The 22,233-nt window shown below is 45.9% G+C and overlaps 1 protein-coding gene and 1 non-coding gene across 10 annotated transcripts in view; both read right to left on the reverse strand.

Annotated features, from left to right (window-relative positions):
• The window catches only part of CFAP418 (cilia and flagella associated protein 418), a 96,594-nt gene extending 76,545 nt beyond the window's left edge, over nt 1–20,049 (reverse strand). For 8 of the 9 annotated variants that reach the window (XR_011361629.1, XR_011361628.1, XR_011361627.1 and 5 more), the window contains exons 1-3: nt 8,786–8,944; nt 4,059–4,155; nt 1,525–1,589 (exon numbers count right to left, since the gene is read on the reverse strand). Coding sequence is in view for 3 of the 9 variants with exons in the window: in XM_069957310.1 (XP_069813411.1) it covers nt 1,525–1,589; nt 4,059–4,155; nt 8,786–8,898 (275 nt within the window). In the remaining 6 variants the exon portion in view is untranslated. Of the gene's footprint in view, nt 1–1,524; nt 1,590–4,058; nt 4,156–8,785; nt 8,945–19,904 lie in introns of those variants that run through there. The other variant, XM_069957311.1, reaches the window with a different exon arrangement.
• TRNAS-AGA (transfer RNA serine (anticodon AGA)) lies at nt 9,141–9,222 on the reverse strand. The gene has a single exon. It is a non-coding gene; the product is annotated as a tRNA-Ser (tRNA).
• Nucleotides 20,050–22,233: the final 2,184 nt, after the last annotated feature.

The following is a 22,233-nucleotide window of genomic DNA, read 5'->3' on the forward strand; positions in this document are numbered from 1 at the left end:
CAGCTCTAAGGTGATGTGAACAGAGGCTTATGTGTAATGACAGCATAAGGTCTGGGATTACATCTAATTCCTTGCTTTTTCAGGCTCCGTGTAGATGATGGATTTCGCAGTTGGAAATCTGTGGCAGACGTCTGAAACATATGAATGGATTTCTGCTGCAGATGTTCAGCTTGCTTTATTCAATGGGGCTAATCCATGTCCCGCCTACCAGATGTGCTTTTTGTGTAAAGAAGTGTTTTTCCGCAACGACAATTTAGGCTTAAAGATGTAGTTCCACAAAAGTACAAAAACTGCAAACAGGCCGGTGGGGCAGGAAAAAATAAAAAATGAACTCACCCGTGCTCGTGCCGACAGCCGACTGTCATCTTCAGCTTGAAACTGGGTACTCAATACCCGGCTTCTCCAGCTTAAACATCACGGCCTCGCTGAGTGATCGCCCACTCATCCAGTCAGTGAGTGGGGCGCTGTCCTGCTCCAGTCTCTGATTGGTTCGGAGGTCAATAACGTTGCAGCTAGCGGAGCTGCAAATCACCGGCTGATGTGAACGGGACCTGGGAGCAGGGTATTGGAGGCATGGGGATAGGTGAGTTCAGTTGTTTATTATTTACCTGCCCCACCAATCTGTCTGCAGTTTTAGTACTGTGGTGGGACTACTTTAAAACACATATATCCATGTGCAGCCCATGATATATGGTCCACACGCTGGTTGTATATCAGTGAAGAGAGATCAGAGTGGTACTCTGTGACAGACCAGGTGGTGCACGAGGAAAGGAGCACAACCCCAATAGAACAATTCAATAGGAAATCCCGGCACTTACTAATTTAATAATCATCCAAATTTATTCGCTATCCATAAACCACATTAGTGTGAACAGCAAAGCGCGTTTCGGCCACTGCCTTTATCAACTGCCGTTGATAAAGGCAGTGGCCGAAACGCGCTTTGCTGTTTACACGAATGTGGTTTATAGATACCAAATAAATTTGGATGATTATACAATTGGTGAGTGCTGGGATTTCTTATTGAATTGGCTGTATATCAGTGACTGAACACTTATCTGAAACGGGTCACACTACATTATAATACATTATAGTGCTGTGAGCTCCCGAATAGCCAGAATGCTACAACACTGAACTAACAAAGCTGCGTCAGCTTAGTAGTGTAACGCTCCGGACGTTTGGATCTCACAGCATCACAATGGCGATTTTAGTTTTTAATGAAAATCTGCATCATAGTGTATGCCTATATTTGTGGACCATTTGTGTTTGGTTGATGTTACATGTTGGGATTCCAATATGTGGCATATGTTGCCCATTGGCCAAAAAAAATAAAAGAGTGTACATATGTGTTGTTAAGGTGGCCCAATGTATAGGAAAGTGAGGCCTGCTACACTTTCCTATACTGTAAAAATCGCATACCCAGGGGAGGCCAAAATGACTCGCTTGACCTCCTTTGAACAAATGGGGCATATTTCACATATGTACGGAGCTTCCTCTCTACTTAAAAGGAAAACTGGATTCACTTACCTTTTGCTGGGATGTTGTCTGGATGATTTACATGACTGATGTTTTGTGGATTTTGCATTTAGCTTCTAAAAAAAAATAGAGTAGGTGTTCAGTAATAAGTAATGAAGAAGTTACATTATACTGACAGTATGTAAGCTCATAAAAGCTTGAAAGCAGACAAGAGCAGCAAACATACAATAATATACCTCGAGACACACGGGAAGCTGTATGTATCATAGATGCCCAATAACTATAAATCTTTCAACTCTTCAAATTTAAAGGGAACCTGTTATCACTTTCATGCTGCCTGAACCACAAGTCCTCGGGCGCAGTCCCAGGTAGCTGCTCTCTGACCTGCCAGCTTTGATTAATATCCATCTTTTCTAGCACTCCCTAGGCTAGCATCCAACTTCTCCAGACGCTGGGAGTCAAATGCAGAGCGTTTGGGTTCGGAGATCTTTGTTAAAACCAAACAGTTTGTCAAGTCTGCTCAACACTAATTAGGAGAGAGCTATCAATCAAAGCTATTGGGGCAGGCAGAAGGTGGTGGGGACCCTTGTAGATGACTCGTGGTTCAGGCATCAAAGTGATCAAACTGTACCATTGGGAGACATTGAAAAGACCCTAAAATTAACAGATAGCAAGACATCGTTCCCTTCTGTAAGAGAAGGTTTTCTATCTCTTATAGCCACCTAAGTACAGTATGCCTTTTGCCCAGATTTTTTTTTTAGGTAACATCTTGATGCATTGAAAAAATTGCATTCTATTTCTATTAAAGGGGAAATAAAAAAAAAAATTAGGAAAACGTTTGACATGTCACAGGGGTGTGGCGAAAGTTTTCATTGTTTGAGGTCTCCATGCTAAAACCACCACTGATCAGAAGAACGAGCTGGGAGAAGTGTGTGGTAGTGCATTTCACACCCCGGTTCATTGCAATCTTCATCCAGTGGCTAGGACAGAGATGACTGACAACAGGGAAGCTGCATGTAGATGATGGATTTCTCAGCTGGATAAATCTGTGGCAGACGTCAGAGATATATGATTGGATTTCTGCTGCAGATGTTCAGCTTTGTTTATTCAATGGGGCTCATCCATGTCCAGCCTACCAGATGTAATTTTTGTGTGAAGAAGTGACATCTCATTTTGTCATTTTCCACAACCCAAATTTAGGCTTAAAACACACACGTATCCATGTGCGGCCTGTGAAATATGGACTATGCGCTGGCTGTTTATCAGTGACTAAACAATTATCTGAAATGGGTCTCACTACATTATAATGTATTATGGTGCTGTGAGATCTGCAGCGGTGTCCCGCACCAGTCGCTGACTGTCTGAGCGGGGCATCTATCAGCTGGGTTGTGACATCGAAGGAGGAAGAGATGGAGAATGCCAGCGGGCACCGGGAACAACGAGTACACTTTCTTTATTATGTTTACCCTGCTCCCTGCCCAAACAGATTTTTTTTTGCTCCTGAAGGACTTCACCTTTCGAGTGTAGCTATCATTTAAAAAAAACTTCTGACATGTCATAACAACATCTCAGAAGTTTGCATCGGTGGAGGTCCGGGTGCTGAGACCCCCTATGATCGCTGGATCTTTGCTGTAAATGCCAATATGAGCAGTCTACGGAATTATATTGTGAGCCTATGGAACTTCCGGCAATTCTGTCTACCGGAAGTTCCATACGCTCCCATTATAACGCAGATTGCTCATATAACAAGTTTATAGCCGAGAAGAAGCGCTTCTGCCCCTTCGTTCTAGTGATTGGCGGGGGTCTCAGCACCAAGACCCTGACTGATGCAAAGGTCTGGCATATCACTATGACACATCAGAAGCTTTTTTTAAAATGAAAGTTACACTTTAATTACCCTTAGCGCCACCACAGGGTAAAGTTTTGGGTTCTCTGGAGTGACACACACTCTAGGCAAAGTCCTTTTATCATAGGTTTATACCTTATATCATGTATATCTTAGCTACATATACCCTGAAAATAGGCAATATCAGCTAATAACCATGACTTCTAGTGTTGTGTGAAACCCAAACCTGTCCAAGCTGAATGAATGAAGACGGTGTACATATGTATGTCTATAAATCCCATCCTTAGATGTGCATGTCAGCCCTGAAAAACTCATGTGCTATCCAAGAAGATTGTATAACTAGTAATCTGGAACATCTGCTAAGGGTGGATTACTGAAATAAGACTGAACACTCATTTGTAGAAAACACAGAAACTTTCATTAACACAGTCTACATAGAGAATTACATGTCCATTGCTGCTGAGACGGTATAGGCGCCATACAGTGGTCAGAAAAGTGACAAGAAGGAATCTGTGCTGAGCCCCCCACATTGCTGGAATGATGAGGCTACAGTACAATAGGCTGATATACAATGGTTGCCCAAGAGGCGACAGAACACAGGGGTCCCTAGAGTAAGGCAGTCCCTTCATTGTAATGGTCAATGAATACCACAAATAATCTCAGGACAGCACGTCTCATTGAATAAAATGGCTGAAGGTGTACAGCTGGTATTTGTTGTGTGATACAATCCATATTCTACCTTGTTTTCTTCATAGAAGCGAACATCGAGTATATCTTCAATCAGATCATCGACATTCTCATCATCCGCAGCTGCGATCGATACTGGAGCTTTAGACCTTAAAAGAAACAGGAATTTCATATGAAACAAATCAATTGTAGGTCACGCTGGTAAATGACTTGGTTCATGTGATATTCTGGAGGCACGTCAGACATCAAGATGAAATAACGCTCTGATGATTCTGCGCTAACAGTGCAAACAAGCTAGAGGGGTATTGCTGGCCTGATCAGTTGTTTCTATCGTAAAAACACCACCACCTAAGGCAACAGTAGCTGGTGCATACGCTGGGTGTAAGATCAGTCCACCTCAGTGCTGTTCAATGATGAAAGTCAATTTACACTGAGCAGAAACGATGGCCGCCAATAATGTTGGAGACGTCAAGGAGAGCGCTCTGCATCAGCCACTGTTGCACTTGGTGGTGGTGTGTTACAGTGCACAGCGCAGGTGTGTATAGTGCTGGTGGTGTTACAGTGTACAGGGCAGGTGTGTATAGTGCTGGTGGGGTTACAGTGTACAGGGCAGGTGTGTATAGTGCTGGTGGTGTTACAGTGCACAGCGCAGGTGTGTATAGTGCTGGTGGTGTTACAGTGCACAGCGCAGGTGTGTATAGTGCTGGTGGGGTTACAGTGTACAGCGCAGGTGTGTATAGTGCTGGTGGGGTTACAGTGTACAGGGCAGGTGTGTATAGTGCTGGTGGGGTTACAGTGCACAGCGCAGGTGTGTATAGTGCTGGTGGGGTTACAGTGTACAGGGCAGGTGTGTACAGTGCTGGTGGTGTTACAGTGCACAGCGCAGGTGTGTATAGTGCTGGTGGGGTTACAGTGTACAGCGCAGGTGTGTATAGTGCTGGTGGGGTTACAGTGTACAGCGCAGGTGTGTATAGTGCTGGTGGGGTTACAGTGTACAGGGCAGGTGTGTATAGTGCTGGTGGTGTTACAGTGCACAGCGCAGGTGTGTATAGTGCTGGTGGGGTTACAGTGTACAGGGCAGGTGTGTATAGTGCTGGTGGTGTTACAGTGTACAGGGCAGGTGTGTATAGTGCTGGTGGTGTTACAGTGTACAGGGCAGGTGTGTATAGTGCTGGTGGGGTTACAGTGTACAGCGCAGGTGTGTATAGTGGTGCTGGTGGTGTTACAGTGTACAGGGCAGGTGTGTATAGTGCTGGTGGTGTAACGGTGTACAGGGCAGGTGTGTTTGGTGGTGGTGTTACAATGAGGGCAGGTGTGTATAGTGCTGGTGGTTTTACAGTGTACAGCACAGGTGTGTATAGTGCTGGTGGTGTTAGTGTATAGGGCAGGTGTGTATAGTGCTGGTGGTGTAACGGTGTACAGGGCAGGTGTGTATAGTGGTGGTGGTGTAACGGTGTACAGGGCAGGTGTGTATAGTGCTGGTGGTGTAACGGTGTACAGGGCAGGTGTGTATAGTGGTGGTGGTGTAACGGTGTACAGGGCAGGTGTGTATAGTGGTGGTGGTGTTACAGTGCACAGCGCAGGTGTGTATAGTGGTGGTGGTGTTACAGTGTACAGGGCAGGTGTGTATAGTGGTGGTGGTGTTACAGTGTACAGGGCAGGTGTGTATAGTGGTGGTGGTGTTACAGTGTACAGGGCAGGTGTGTATAGTGGTGGTGGTGTTACAGTGTATAGGGCAGGTGTGTATAGTGGTGGTGGTGTTACAGTGTATAGGGCAGGTGTGTATAGTGGTGGTGGTGTTACAGTGTATAGGGCAGGTGCGTATAGTGCTGGTGGTGTTACAGTGTACAGGGCAGGTGTGTATAGTGGTGGTGGTGTTACAGTGTATAGGGCAGGTGTGTCTTCTGGTGGTGTTACAGTGTACAGGGCAGGAGTGTCTAATAGTGGTGGTGTTGCACTGTATAGGGCAAGTGTGTATAGTACTGGTGGTGTTACAGTGTACAGGGTGGGTGTGTATAGTGCTGGTGGTGTTACAGTGTACAGGGCAGGTGTGTATAGTGGTGCTGGTGGTGTTACAGTGTATAGGGCAGGTGTGTCATTACACCTAGCACAGTGACAAGCCCATACTACATGAATAACATCAGTAATTCAGTCATTATGCCTCTGCATGAACAACACAGACCTAATTCCATCTTCATGGAGGACAAGGTTCCTGCTGGGGACTGGGGGACCACACATGGAGCGGCCTGCATTTTCTCCCAATCTGAATCCCACAGAAAAACTATAGGATCAGCAGAGTCACCATGTAGAGGCTCATAGCTCTGCACCACAGAACCTCAATAATAACCTGAAGGCCGCTCTTCAAGAGGGATAGGATGCCATGCCTCGGCAGACAACAGGGTGATTTGTGACCAGTATGAGACATCATTGTCAGGCTGTAATTGATGCTCAAGGACACATAAGTTATTGAGGCAGTGACATGTTGTTGGGGTATACCCACCACTCATGTTGGCTTTTGTTTCAATAAATTGTCTGTGATGAGGAAATCACCATTGCTGCCTCGATACTGGAGCAGGAACATTTAACGTTTTAAATAAAATTTCACCTACAAGAGAAATATCCCTTTTTATGTGTAGTCTATAAGACAAGAAGATATGGAAGTCAGATAATCTTCCAACAAAACAGGAAGTAATTGCTGCCATTAAAGGGGTAGTGCGGCGCTAAACAATTATTCACTAAATAACACACATTACAAAGTTTTACAACTTTGTAATGTATGTTATGTTAGTGAATCGCCCCCTTCCCTGTGTTCCCCCCCACCCACGCTAGACCCGGAAGTGTAGTGCTCTATACATACCTGCTTCTTACCGACCCCCGTCCGCCATCTTGTGCCAATGATGTCATCTTCGCTCTGACCGTCCCTAGTGCCGGCCGCCCTCTGCCGCGTCATCAGCTGCTCAGCCACGATTGGCTAAGCACAGTTATGCTCAGCCAATCGCGTCTGAGTAGCTGATGACGCGGCAGAGGGCGGCCGGCACTAGGGACGGTCAGAGCGGTTCGGCTGGCCGTCCGAAGATGACATCATTGGCACAAGATGGCGGACGGGGTCGGTAAGAAGCAGGTATGTATAGAGCACTACACTTCCGGTCAGGCAGTTTGTTTCTGAGCTGGAAGAGTCCATTGTGTGTGTGGGGGGAGATCTGTGCTGTTCTCTTCCTGGATGCTGGATAACTGTATATGAGCAGCAGTGTAATATGAAGATATCCTGTGTAATATAATAGAGGAGGAGGAGAAGACATAAGTAGTGTAGCAGTAACCTCTGATACAAGTGTGCATGGGTGCTATGGCTGCAGTAGGCTGTGTGTGTGCTGTGACTGCAGCAGGCTGTGTGTGTGTGTGTGTGTGTGTGTTCTATGGCTGCAGCAAGCCGAGTGTGTGTGTGTGTGTGTGTGTGTGTGCGTGCTATGGCTGCAGCAGGCTGTGTGTGTATGCTATGGCTGCAGCAGGCTGTGTGGGGGTGTGTGTGCTATTACGTGCCCCGACAGTGACCTTCTATATCACTATGTGTGACCCCTCTCTATATCACTATGTGTGACCCCTCTCTATATCACTATGTGTAACCCCCTGTATATCACTATGGCTGTCCTCTATATTACAGGTATCTGGCATTGTTAGCAGTGTTTCTTTAAGTATGGTGAATATTTAGTTAGAAACATAGAAGACTGTCAGCAGGAAAAGACCACCTGCTCCATCTAGTCTAGTTGTTAGAAGTTCAGGACATGGAGGCTGGAGACTGGCGGGAGTAATGCCAGGAGGTGTGGCGGGAGTAATGCCAGGAGGTATGGCGGGAGTAATGCCAGGAGGTGTTGTAAGAGGAGCACTGTGGCCCCTGACCTGGCACTAATAGCCTGGGCATGGCTTTTATGCGCAAGTAGGTGTACAATATTACCTCCCCATGCCCTTTGATCTACAATACTGCCCCCCATCACCTGCCCTCTGGTGTACAATACTGCCCCCCATCACCTGCCCTCTGGTATACAATACTGCCCCCCATCACCTGCCCTCTGGTATACAATACTGCCCCCCATCACCTGCCCTCTGGTGTACAATACTGCCCCCCATCACCTGCCTTCTGGTATACAATACTGCCCCCCATCACCTGCCCTCTGGTATACAATACTGCCCCCCATCACCTGCCCTCTGGTATACAATACTGCCCCCCATCACCTGCCCTCTGGTATACAATACTGCCCCCCATCACCTGCCCTCTGGTGTACAATACTGCCCCCCATCACCTGCCTTCTGGTGTACAATACTGCCCCCCCATCACCTGCCCTCTGGTATACAATACTGCCCCCCATCACCTGCCCTCTGGTATACAATACTGCCCCCCATCACCTGCCCTCTGGTATACAATACTGCCCCCCATCACCTGCCCTCTGGTATACAATACTGCCCCCATCACCTGCCCTCTGGTATACAATACTGCCCCCATCACCTGCCCTCTGTTATACAATACTGCCCCCCATCACCTGCCCTCTGGTATACAATACTGCCCCCATCACCTGCCTTCTGGTATACAATACTGCCCCCCATCACCTGCCCTCTGGTATACAATACTGTCCCCTGATGTACAATACTGATCCGATCCCCTGCCCTCTAATGTACCATATTGCCTCCCCTATACCCTCTGCTGTACAATACCGCCCCCCATCGCCAACACCGAGTGCCGCAATACAGGCTGCACGAACGTCACGTGACCACTGGCGGCCTCCGCACCTTTTACCCCGCGTCTTGTCGGCCGCAGCCGTAGCTCCTCCAGGACCGGTCCCGGGGTGGCAGAACTTGCTCTCCACCTCATCCAGCAACCGGTCTAGGTCATCATCGGCCATTGTAAAATCGCTCAGCTCGGGTCCCACGTAGCGGCTTGTTGCTAAGAGACCATGGACGGAACGCTGTAAGGGGTCAAACTAAAGTTATAAACGGCGCATGCGCGGATTTGTAATGAATGGGAGCGAACGAAACGGGCCAATATATCGCGTTATATTAAAGTTCGTCGTGACATATCGGGCTTTATACACGCGAGTATAATAAAGAGCCATAAAATACAACAAAAAGGAAAATTAAAAAGTTCCGTAGTCGGCAGGATTCGAACCTGCGCGGGGAGACCCCAATGGATTTCTAGTCCATCGCCTTAACCACTCGGCCACGACTACTGCCTGAGAAATAGGGGGAAAACTGGAATCTAGACAGAAATTATACAATGTATTTACATCTCTAAATTTACAGCAGTGCCGCCAAACCTGTGACTCTCTACCTGCTGCAAAACTGCATACTGAGGGATTATGGGAGTTGTAGTTTTGTATCAGATAAAGAGCAGCAAGCTGGAGAACCATGATACACAGGGATGGCTCAATGTGCTGGAAAACTCCAGGCTCTTGTCCTAGTGTTAACCCTTTTCCTTACATTTGGAAAGTGAGTATGGAGCAGGCTCAGCAGCTACACCTGCTCCTCACACAGCAGATGAATAGATAGTGTGGCCGGATCCTAGGTGACTCAAACCCCTTTCCTATTTATTTCCCAAGATCCTCTCTTGTCGCCCCCATCCAATTTCTCTACGACAAGAAAGTAGGGTGTCCAGCATTTAAAGTGTGAACTGGTAACACTGTAAAAAAAACAAAAAACATACCTGCTCCAATGGCCACTGCCACTCTGCTGGATCCTGCCGTCCACTAAAGACCAAGCTTTATGTTGGAATCACCTCTTCTGTTTTATTAATATGTTAATGAGACGGTTTGGTGCACTAGGGGTGGGGCTACGGCCCACGGTGCACTCATCTGCCCCTTTTAAGGGCGATAACAATGGCCGCACATCTGTCATCTCATTACACCTATGCGGCCTTTCCAGAGGCAGGATCTAATAGGACGGTAATCCGGAAAATAATTATTTATGTGAACGTCCACTCAGCCGATCACGGCCCTGAATACACAAGTCGCTTTCACACGTATGTGAGCCATAAACTGCAATGGTATAAACATCATCCTCCAGTAATATACCCAGTATACTCAACTCCATCAGCAGATATATAAAAGGTTATGGACGTGTACCTATTGTGTCAATTTTATAAAGTATATGGGGGAGATTTATCAAACATGGTGTGAAGTGAAACTGGCTCAGTTGCCCCTAGCAACCAATCAGATTCCACCTTTCATTTTCCAAAGAGTCTGTGAGGAATGAAAGGTGGAATCTGATTGGTTGCTAGGGGCAACTGAGCCAGTTTCACTTCACACCATATTTGATAAATCTCCTCCAATTCATAACCCTATTACACATACTGTTCACCTACATTTGGACCACCCGTATATATATAAAAATATATATGTGTTTAGATTTAGATATAATGGGGGAGATTTATCAAACACGGTGTAAAGTGAAACTGGCCCAGTTGCCCCTAGCAACCAATCAGATTCCACCTTTCATTCCTCACAGACTTTGGAAAATGAAAGGTGGAATCTGATTGGTTGCTAGGGGCAACTGAGCCAGTTTCACTTTACACCATGTTTGATAAATCTCTATTACACATACTGTCCACCTACTTTTGGACCACCCTGTATGTGTATATATATTATATATATATAGTATATATATGGTGTTGCTGTCATTACAATAATGTACTGAATAAAGTTATTGCCTCATTCATAAAACATGGTGAACACCATAATAGTAATAAAAATAAAACAATAAAGTGATGACATGTCCTGTAAGATAACCCATCAGTAGGGGGCAGCCAAGACCCCCACTGATCTTGAAATTGGAGAAGTCACAGCAGTAGTTCATCTCCGCAGGCCACTTCTCTCTTTTCCCTGCACAGCAGCCCCCCTGGACAGCAGCTCTGCGCCCCTTCATTCTTAGGATCGGTGGGGGTCCCAGTAGTCAGACCCCCCACCACCTAGAAAGTGATAATGACATTTTGTAATGAAATGCGCCCATTTACTGTAAATGGAATAATCCTTAATGGACACTGAGGATTCCAGCAGTCATTTGTCATCTTGTCGCTTCTACATCTCTTTCTCCTATAACCTGTATTTGGCTGTTGCATTGTGGGGCACATTGGATACTTCTCTGCTTTTCTGGGATACTCATCCCAATAACAATAACTACGATTCATTTATGTTACGTAATGCAAACTTTTATACGGATACCACATATATCTTAGTTGATTGGAGTTTATACTAAAGTATCTTTGTTTTACCTCTTACTTTGAATTTAACCCATTTGAAGAGATTGTCTGCAGGGAAAAAAAAAACTATACATGCTCGGGGGTGGTGCAAAAAATAAAAATAAAAATGATACTCACCTACCCCGAGTCTCCACTTCTGCCCTTCTCATCACTTAGTTAATGGTGAGAAGTATAATAAATCTGCTGGTCTTTAGAGGCCCTGTGCCACTCTAAGACCCACCCAAATATTTTCATGCAAAGTAAGAGGACTCACTGCTTGATCTTTGAAATATTAATTTTCACACTTTTTAGAGAAAATGTTATTTTTTGCTAATGATTTTTTACATTGATTTTTATTAGTAAAGGGTAGAAAGTAGAGATGCTCGAGTCCATCTGAACCCGAACGTTCGGCATTTGATTAGCGGTGGCTGCTGAAGTTGGATAAAGCCCTAAGGCTATGTGGAAAACATGGATATAGTCATTGGCTGTATCCATGTTTTCCAGACAACCTTAGAGCTTTATCCAAGTTCAGCAGCCCCAGCTAATCAAATACAGAACGTTCGGGTTCGGATGGACTCGAACCCGAACCTGGTTCGCTCATCTCTAGTAGAAAGTCGACTCTGCTGACACTAATGGCTATGTCAGAAACTGCAGGGCTGCTGAAGCCCTGGTCCAGGCAGAGTTACATACTGTATTGCTAGCACTGCTAATGAGCAGCGCAGCATTAGAAATACTGAGCCTCCCTGGATGTCTGTACTAATGCATATTAGAGGAGGCTCTGTATTGCTAGTGCTGCAATCAGCATTGATGGCGATATGAAAGTTTGCTGGGACTAAGGCTTGTGTAGCCCTGCAGTTCCTGAAACAGCCATTGATGTATAAAATAGTTACATTTTCTTTAATAAAGTTTTCATTCAAAGTTATATAACTTTATTAAATAAATGTAAAAAAATATATATATTTTTTGTTCTATAGAATACTCCTTTAACTCTTCGCCCCCTGATAATCTAAACATTAAAAAGCATAGTAATAATATAGCTGTCACACAGGTGTGTACTATATTCAACCGAAGTATAAATGCTGTAAGTAAAAGTAGCCGACTACTGCACAGCTCTCTGTATATTTTCGTTTTACTTCACTGACATCTAGTGGCAGCAAACAATACTACAGTTCCAAATCAAATACCAGTGTATATATTAAACACCATAATGATGACTAAACCCCCGCAAAATCAGAAAGAATACCAATACAATAGGGCTATGCGTAAATCAATATTTGTGTAAATACAAACAACTAGTAGTTAATCAATGACTAGTAGTAAATAACTAATTGGTCTCCAAAATTATATACAACTATATACAAAAAAAGAGACAGTGACTCAGTCCGTTGTCAGTATACACTCAGTGAGAGTGCTGTACGTCTCTTGTTTATGTCAGGAATCAGTCACACCGACCTCTGTCCCAATCCATCATATAAGTACGAATGACCTCTGACAGTGACAGATACTCAGTGACCAGTCCAGTCCCAATAGTAAACGATAGACCCCTATCGGTCAGTATCACAAAAAATAGACCTATGTCGGTCTTTACAGCCTCAGTCGGCTTCAAGAATTGACCTCTGTCGGTCACTACAGCCAAACCCAGCTGTTGCAAAATACAATGCTGCCATACACCTGTACTCAACGCGTTTCAGTCAACCTGTCATATTGACATCATCAGGAGTGTGTAGGTGCTCAGTAATATATGGCAATATTCGACAAAACATATATTATTAGTATGCAAATTTGGTAATCAATGGGCACAGATTCCGGCGGTCATACTCACTGTCCCACGAGATTTGGACTGGGGCCTGCAAGATTCAGTATAGCAGTGGCTATCACCGATCTAGGTCCCCGATGTCCCTGGTGTGGTGAGTATATGTGCCGACATGAACGTCTGGTGGTGTCCCGGTTGTGTCCAGTTAGTTGGGAGACATAGGTGCTCCGATCCTCTGCAGTGGCAGATAGAATAGGGCGTAAGGCTGCTTTCACACGGCCGTTAAATTATGAGGGCCTTACGGACGGTTATTGCCTGTCCTAGATTGTTTCCCTTCCCGCCATGATGTATCACTGCATTGGCTGAGCAGGATGTCAGTCACATAACCCAGTCTAGGAGATCAGGCAGCCGTATGCCCTCTTTTAAAGTTAGGAGATGCTGTAACATCAATGATTTGGCCAGAGGTAGTATTTGGCTAGCTGTCTTCTGAATCTCAGCTGCACCCTGGACACATCCCCCCACCCCTAGCTACACCCTCTGCTGGAGACCCCCTCACCAGGTAGATAGATCCCAGGTGTGGAGATAGGTAAGACAGTATAACCATCTGCAGAGATCGCTTACGTTGTCCTTCTCCAGTCTCACTCCATATGTATATCATAGCTGTTCTCTATGTTTTCTAAAGTACAAGTGGGGATGAGATGATGTGTTGACATAATATATATTGATATCACTAACCTAGTATTGGGTGATCGAAGTCCTTAAATCCACATCTAAGGACAAGAGTGGCTTATGGATCAGCATTGATGATCTAAGGAATGGACTGTGCAATCCCATCACCATGATAGAGTGTCGGATACAAACATAATAATCATAGTAGTGCAGTATTGCGCCCTCCGATGGTTTCGCCATCTCCGCTCCCACTCGGTGAAGGTTTTCTGTGTCTTCCTCTGTTCTTGTCCTGAGCTAAGGGACACAATATAAAACTAAAGCACTGTATTTTCTGGAATGTTCTCCATGTGTCCTACACATTCTGTGTGTAATGTACAGAGAGAATCAACTACCTATAGATGTTCAAGAAAGTACAGTAGATCCTCGCTAGAAGAGTCACAATACCTCAACTCACCATGGCAGTTGGTCCACGGCCTTTCCACGGAGTTCTAATCCTAACATTCCAAGCAGCCGACCAATCAGGGCCAGCGATGCCAGTGATGTCACCTCTTACTGCAGTAAACAAGCTTCAGTGGATACATTCAAGAGTAAAGATGGTAAAAGTTGCTGGAGCTAAATATAAAAACTAGGGGGGAGATTTATCAAACATGGTGTTAAGTAGAACTGGCTCAGTTGCCCTTGGCAACCAATCAGATTCCACCTTTCATTTTTCAGAAAGTCTGAGAGGAATGAAAAGTGGAATGTGATTGGTTGCTAGGGGCAACCAAGACAATTTTACTTTACACCAGTTTGATAAATCTCCCCCAAAGTGCTTAAAAAAATGCCCCTTTAACAGTGATTTCTAGTGCGCCCCTTTAAGAGAAACCTCCTGATAGCCCCCTATAGCGATGCAACGGGGATGCTGAGGAGGAAGGTATGTGTCTCACCTTCCTCCTTGCCATCGGTCCCACGCGGTTAGTCAGGGTAAACTCTGCTCCGGAGCAACATTGCGTCATCCAGCATGCTCCTTCTAATAATAATCATGGAGGGGGCGGGCCTTATGACGCGACAGTGCGCCTAGCGGGACCGGTACCGAGGAAGGTAGCAAGATATACCTTCCTCCTCAGAGTCCCCTACGCTATAGGGGGCTATCAGCAGGTTAGATTTGTTTGACCTGCTGATAGTTCCCCTTTAATGACCCATGGCATTTTTTTTCGGCGTGGGTCGGTTAAGGATGAATTAAGCAGGCTCCTTGGTACTGGCTAGAGATGATCATGCTCGAGTCAATCCGAACCTGAACTTTCGGCATTTGATTAGGGGTGACTGCTAAAGTTGGATAAAGCCCTAAGGCTATGTGGACAACATAGATATAGTCATTGGCTGTATCCATGTTTTCCAGACAACCTTAGAGCTTTATCCAAGTTCACCAGCCCCAGCTAATCAAATGCAGAACGATCGGGTTCGGATCGTCTCGAACCCGAACCCGGTTCGCTCATTTCTAGTACTGGCCCTTTAAAAGCATTTTTGGTGCTGTCCCTTTAAGGGCAACTTTGTTATTGACACCTTTAAATGCTAAAGCTAAAGCTTCAACTGTCCAGGCATGATGGGAATTGTAGTTTTGCAATAGCTGGAGGGCTGAAGGTTCCCTATTCCTGGTCTAGATTATTAGGCGTATATACATCTTGCAGAATATTTTGTATGGTTTGGCTTATTTGTAGCACACAGATTAGATGCACATGCTTATTAGACGCCGACTGACAGTGCTGACCCTGAACCCTGGGCAGACATTATCAGGCCTCAGCTCACATTGCATTATATTATCCATTGGGTAATCCATCTAAGATGTTAGCAGTTGTCTTGTAGTTTGCTTGATTTCGACAATACATGACACTTCCCCATATGCCAAAAATAATGATATAAAGTGATCAGCCCAACCAATGGTCTACAAGTCCCAGTATAGTCAAGTATAGTGGCAAACACATCATAAAATACTTGACATTAATGGCAAATATGTTTCTTTTTACAAAATCTACAGAGCTCCGTCGCCATCAGGATGAAATATATGCACAAGATGTGTTTCATGGATGACTTCCAAATATCGGCATGAGTCATTGTCGAAAACTAAAGTGCAGGGGAAGACCCCTACTGAGACGCTTCTAAAGGGGGGCTCCTCATTAGCGGAGAATGTTGTGTCTATTTCTTATCTCACCGATCAAGAGATCATTGAGTTAAATTGCATAATTGCAAGATATTTGCTTGAAGCATTGTCCAGGGAAAATTATACAGATGGCTCCCAAATACTATAATCCTACAGGCAATTTTCTTTGATTTGATAGTTTCTTATTTATACTTTTTTTTTTTTTTTTAAATAAATGCAGTTCGTGCCTAAGAGCTCCTTCTGCATATCTGGCAATAGCAATGAGTTACAGAAATACAATGCAACGGCCAAATACAGGTTATAGGAGAAAGAGATGTGGGAGCGACCATCAATAAGGCGCTAAATCCTCTCTGATACATACAAGAAATAGGATACAGGTCACATCTAATTTATTACCTGCACATGTGAAGCTCCGGATTTATCATGCTTATGGGAAAAATAATCTCCGGGACAAAATAATTCAACAAATGCTAATATATTGTACAGGGATTATTTATGATGGTAGTCATCTGTCTTTCTCTTAAATCCGTTGTCACCAAATGAACCTGCCAGGTAGGAGCGTATGAGAGCCGATGAAGGTGCCACACACAAACAAACCAAGGAGGCAGCCGCTGTGCTGGAACGTCCTAGAACGGATTACACGGGAACAGAGGAAAAATCAGAATATGTCTTCTGTTTGGCAGGAAAAAGGTTGGCTATGTGAACGGAGAGTCGAATTTGACACTGAAATTGGCTAATTTTAAAGATCCCTTCTATTTCTAGTCTGTAATGTTCTTAAAGGAATTGGCCGTGTTTAGAAAAAGTTCTAGAACTGTGCTTAGTCCCATTTAAAGGTAATATGTCAGCTCTATGTCAAGCGCAGAGCTCATGTGTCAAGGAGTTGGCATTAAGCCGCAGCATGCATGCCTACTCCCTCCCCCACCACTCCCTACTTTGACTGATATATATAGCACTCACAGATTCCTAAATTGTATGTCAATCAGTCAAGGCAAGGGTGCATGTATGCTGTGACTTAGCACCTCCTACTTGACACTTGAGCCCTAATGTCAGGATAGGGACAGGGACACAAGGACAGGTGAGCCCTGAAGCTGGCACCCGCCCCACTGGCCCTACCTGCTTGCCCCAGATGCCCTAGGTGGCAAACGGACAACTGGACGGCAGTCCCTGTACTGCTAGGGTGCAACACGAAACAAAACAAGACAGACACACACAATAAGAGCGAGGTCAGAATTCCGGGTCAGCAACAGTCTAGCGACGAGGTACAAAAACGTGTCCAAGGGATAGTCAAAATACAAGCCAAAAGGTCCGGTAAACAGGAATATCTAATTCAGGGAAAACGCGAGGTCAAGAAACACTAGGAGTACTAGGCTCTATCGCAGGCAAGATACTGAGACAGGGGATTATACTTATAGGACCTGTAGTCCCAGCCCCCAAGGCGTGATTGGGGCTGAAGCTCCAGGTCCTGCCCAGATACTGACAGCTGACTAGTGAGTCAGTTTTCAGTCCATGATTAGTGAACTCACTACACCTATGTTGATCTGTCAGGGAGTGAATACTGGCCACTACTACAACCATGAATAGCAGAGCAGAGCAAAACCTGACATGCAGTCTGGCTGCTAAGGACGCCGAGCCAAACGCATAGCCCGAGTCCTAACACCTAATTTTATATACCCCTTTTAATTTTATTATACTCATATTAACGGTTTGGTACAGAACCAAATTTTTTGCAACTTTTTTCAAGGTTTGTAACAAACCTGATGCAAAATGTTCGGAATGAATCTCGGTTCTGAAGACTGGGGTAGAGTATGTAAAATCCATGTGGTTATTATCCTGTCCTGATTCAGAGGACCCCAGTGCTGCAAAACTACAGTGCCAACTCCTAAAGTCCCATACACCAATATAAAGAACTGTGCCCACACCATCATCATAGTGTCAGCTGTAACATACAGCCAATATCCATGATTGGAAATAAATTTAGTATCTGCCATTTAATCCCTTGGCATCACATGACACATGTCACTCCCGAGACGACGTTTGTCTCTGAAGTGGAGGCGACTGTGATCAGAGGGGGACCTGGAGAACGTCGCTGCAGCCTATGCCTGATGCTGCAGCAACGTTAATTTACGATCGAGGATAACACAGGCACAGGAACTGCGCCTGTGTCATCTGTGGCGGGTCCCGGCTATGAGTGTTACCCAGGGACCCACCGCAACTCTCAGCACTGGAGCTGCGCTCTGGTACTGAGAGTTAATCCTATAGATACTGCAACCAGCACGACCGCAGCATCTAAAGGGCTTCTGACAGAGAATTCTCCCTCTACAGAGGGAGAATTCTCTGTCTGCTGTCCATTGGGGCTCTGCGAAGTGATCGCAGAGCCCTGATGGTAGCCATGGAAACCGAAAGCCTTAAGGCTTCCAGTTTCCTGGCTACAGAGGCCGACGGGGGGAGGGAGTAAAGCAGGGCGGCCATGTGATCTGCCCCCTCCCCTCTCTCCCCTGCCACTGTCACAAGATTGTAACAGCGGCAGGGGACAGAGCAAAGGGGGCAGACATAGGGACATCAGCTTATGGGATCATTATGATCCCATAGACTGATGTCCAAAAACGACCTGGGCATTGATGTATCAATGACCCCAGGTTGTGAAAGGGTTAAAGGAGCAATTTTCTGCTCGCGCAGTATTCAATGTAACAGCCGCTCTGTCTTCAGTCCAGCCAACAGTAATGGCATTGCCTTATGCAGATTTCTGCGTTCCCTTTGTGTTTTCCACTGAAGCCTCCATTATACTTATATCTCATCTGGCACACTCAATGACAGCTTATTGGAAGCACGCTGATGAATAAAAACTATTTTCTCAGGGCTGTCTTGGAATTCGTTCTCTGCTCGGAGAAACGTCTTTCAATATTCACCCCCAGGACCATTTTATAATTCCTCATCTTTGAACATGACAGGCGCTGGAGATTAGATCGTGTGGGTGCAATACCCCATCAGTTTTTGTTGAACATCAACGAGTCATCTAACTCTTTCAGGATTTCCCTTTATGCTTTGTAATTGCAACTATTATGGTAAATCTTTTTGACAATTATCTGTGTTTATTGGCTGGAAGTCAACGAAATCTTTAGCAGTATGGTAACAATATGTTCAGCGCAGCCCACATCCTATTATTGTCCCGATAGGGTTTCCTGCCGAATGTCTTCTGTGTTACAGAAGTGAAACAGGGGATGAAAGGGATGGACGCTACCTCATTTGACACAGTTGCTTATGTAAAGGGATAGCTTTGTTTTGGCCGAAGGGTATGGACTGGCCTATCTGAGGGTCCTCCTGTGGGCTCGGGCTCTGACAAAATAATAGCCTCTAAATCTACCTTATTAGAGGTGATGAATTATATGAGAATAAGAACCTAATGGAATCAATTATGGTTACAACAAAAATAGGGGATCATTAAATGGACATTAACATGTTCTTTGGATATTGATGGCAAGCACTCAGGATTGCTTCATCTGGTTGGTCACTGCACTCCAGTCCTATTTGGTGGTTACCATTGCTACTTTTTTATTTTAGATGTTATATGACATCTAGATCGGGGGACATCACTAGGATACCTGGACACCTGGTTCTCATATTGTGCAGAGGAGACTGTGGCAATGAGCAACAACAGCAGTACATACTGTAGGTAGCAGCAAAATGGTGGAGAAAAGTCTGGTCAGCTAAAGCTCGGTACACAGATAGCAGCAATATGGTTGTAGGATAAAGCAGCGGCATAGGTAAATACTTAGAGTTTGGTACACAGGTAGCAGTAACCAAAAATGGGGATGGTGAAAAAACGTTCACTTACTTCCCTGGCTCCCCCCTTCATTCTGCCGTTCCACCCCTTCCTGGTCTGAGATGGGACCGGGGCCGTTTCTAGGACTGGGCAGGCTGGCCCACCGCATGGGGCGCCACCAGCTAGGGGGAGCCCGGCGGCGCCCGACCGCCCCCCCAACCACTTACCACATCAACAGCTTTCACCGCACTGCATCAACAGAGTGCCCCCCCAGGCCCCCTTCCTCCCAATCCCCCCCTTCCCTGAGGCCGGACCCCACCGACTTCTGTGTTAATGTTGCCACCAGTCAGCACGACGTACCACATGCTGGGGACGCGCTTCTCCAGTGACGTCATCCGGCATCTCATTCATTCATTGGACAGCCAGCCGCAAAGACGCCACGCTCCTGTGGCACCTCTCTCCTGCCTCACATCAAGACCCCCGGCGACAGCGGCAGGTGGGTCAGGCGGATTAACTTTACCATAGGACCTGGGCTGTTGACCAAGCTTGGGCCCCCCCACCCGACTGTAACTATGGTAACACTAGCGTGGTCTCCATACTACAGGATAGATAATGTCATGATGCCCTGATCTGTGGAAAAATTGCGGTAAAAAAGCAGCAATTTTTTGCAAATCATGGCAGAACTGTAGCCAGGATATAATACACCCCTGAAAGTATAAGTCTTTTTTGTGTGTGGGGGGCATGGGCCCCACAGGAGCTCAGGGCCCCGGGCTACCGCCTGAAAAGGACCTATTATAATCCGCTACTGCAGGTGGCAACAAAAGGAAAAGGGAAGGCCTGTCATATGTACTCACTGGCACACCAAACAAATAAAGAAGAAAATATGTATCTTTATTTGACATGAATCAAAATAACAAACCTCACACTGGGACATAAACAGTTAAAAGCATCTAAAAAACACAAAATACATCAAGGGGGCCCCACAACATATAGGGAAAAGCCCCCAGGACACTCCGACAAGCAAAAATGGCAGGGACCATATCTAACCAATGAATCTGATGTGATAACTATGCCCCACTACTGTAAACAATGATGCACAGTGGGGTGTTTGATGGTCTGTGGCCATGTTTGTTGTGGCTTCTCCCTTCCAGGTATGTTTGTCAATGGGCATCACATGATATGTTTAGCTGGTCAGGTGACCGTCGCCATCTTGTTTGTGGATTTCCATCTCTGGCATGTTGCACAGGCCCAGGTATGTTCCATTATCTCATAACTTTACACACACACACATATATATATATATATATATATATATATATATAGTTTCCACCCTGAGAACGGCACACGTGGGAAGCAGTGGACCCCGACATGGACCTTCTGACAATTCTGTGATATTTTGGTTATTTTTTGGTTATACCTGCCCTTGCTTGTTTTGCATATCTTTTGGTAGTAGTTTTTCTACCTCATTGTTTAGAGTAGTGGGGCATAGTTATGACATCAGATTCATTGGTTAGATATGGTTTTGATTTATGTGAAATAAAGATACATACAGTGGTGCCTTGGATTACGAGCATAATTCGTTCCAGGACCGTGCTTGTAATCCAAATCCACTCTTAAACCAAAGCAAATTTTCCCATAAGAAATCATTGATATTCAAACAATTGGTTGCACACCCCAAAAATAATGATTTATTATTCTGAATAACATGTAAAATAGATGAAACAAACATTCAGAAACAGCAGAATATGTGCTATTATAAGTTACTGTACAGTAATGGAGAGGATGGGAAACACAAGGGCGGACAGAGACTGCAGGGAGCAGGAAGGAATGAGCAGGGAAGATGTGGGCACATACATGCAGCACTCTCTGTCTGGGGAGAGAGGGGTTACAGCAGGGCCGTCTTACCCATTGGGCAGGGTAGGCGGCTGCCCGGGGGCCCTTGCGTCCTAGGGGGCCCCTGCCCTCTGGGACACACCTGTATTTTTAGCTTTATAAGACGCACTTATAAAACTAAGTGCGTCCTATAAAGCAAAGACGGCTCCCAAGCAGTGCTGAGCACCGCAAGGAAGCCGTCCCGCCTGCCCCCTCTATTGCCGCTCACTGTGCATATGCATAGTGAGCGGCCCTGAGCGACCCCCTCCGCCCGCCCCTTCTATCGCTTCTCAGCTGAGCCGATCAGAAGCCCAGGAAAGTGCAATGAGCAGCACTTTCCTGGGCTTCTGATCGGCTCAGCTAAGCGGCGATAGAAGGGGCGGGCAGTCCAGGAACTCACCCGTCCGGCGGCCCCAGCAGCTCCTCTCCCGGCAGCGCGCACTCCCGACATCCTCCGGCACAGGCAGCGGGGTACAGAGACGCTGCCTGTGTCCTGGATGTGTCATGCAGCAGGTCACTTCCGGCACAGGCAGTCTCTCTGTATCCCGCCGCCTGTGCCGGAGGATGTCGGGAGTGCGCGCTGCCGGGAGAGGAGCTGCTGGGGCCGCCGGACAGGTGAGTAACTGGTTTGTTGTTTTGGGGGGCACTGGCTACTATGGGGGCCACTGGCTACTGTGGGGGGCACTGGCTACTATGGTGGGGGGGCTGGCTACTATGGGGGGCACTGGCTACTATGGGGGGCACTGGCTACTATGGGGGGCACTGGCTACTATGGGGGGTACTGGCTACTATGGGGGGGGACTGGCTACTATGGGGG

The sequence above is a fragment of the Dendropsophus ebraccatus genome, chromosome 2 (genome assembly GCF_027789765.1).
Source record: "Dendropsophus ebraccatus isolate aDenEbr1 chromosome 2, aDenEbr1.pat, whole genome shotgun sequence".
NCBI classification, from domain to species: domain Eukaryota; kingdom Metazoa; phylum Chordata; class Amphibia; order Anura; family Hylidae; genus Dendropsophus; species Dendropsophus ebraccatus.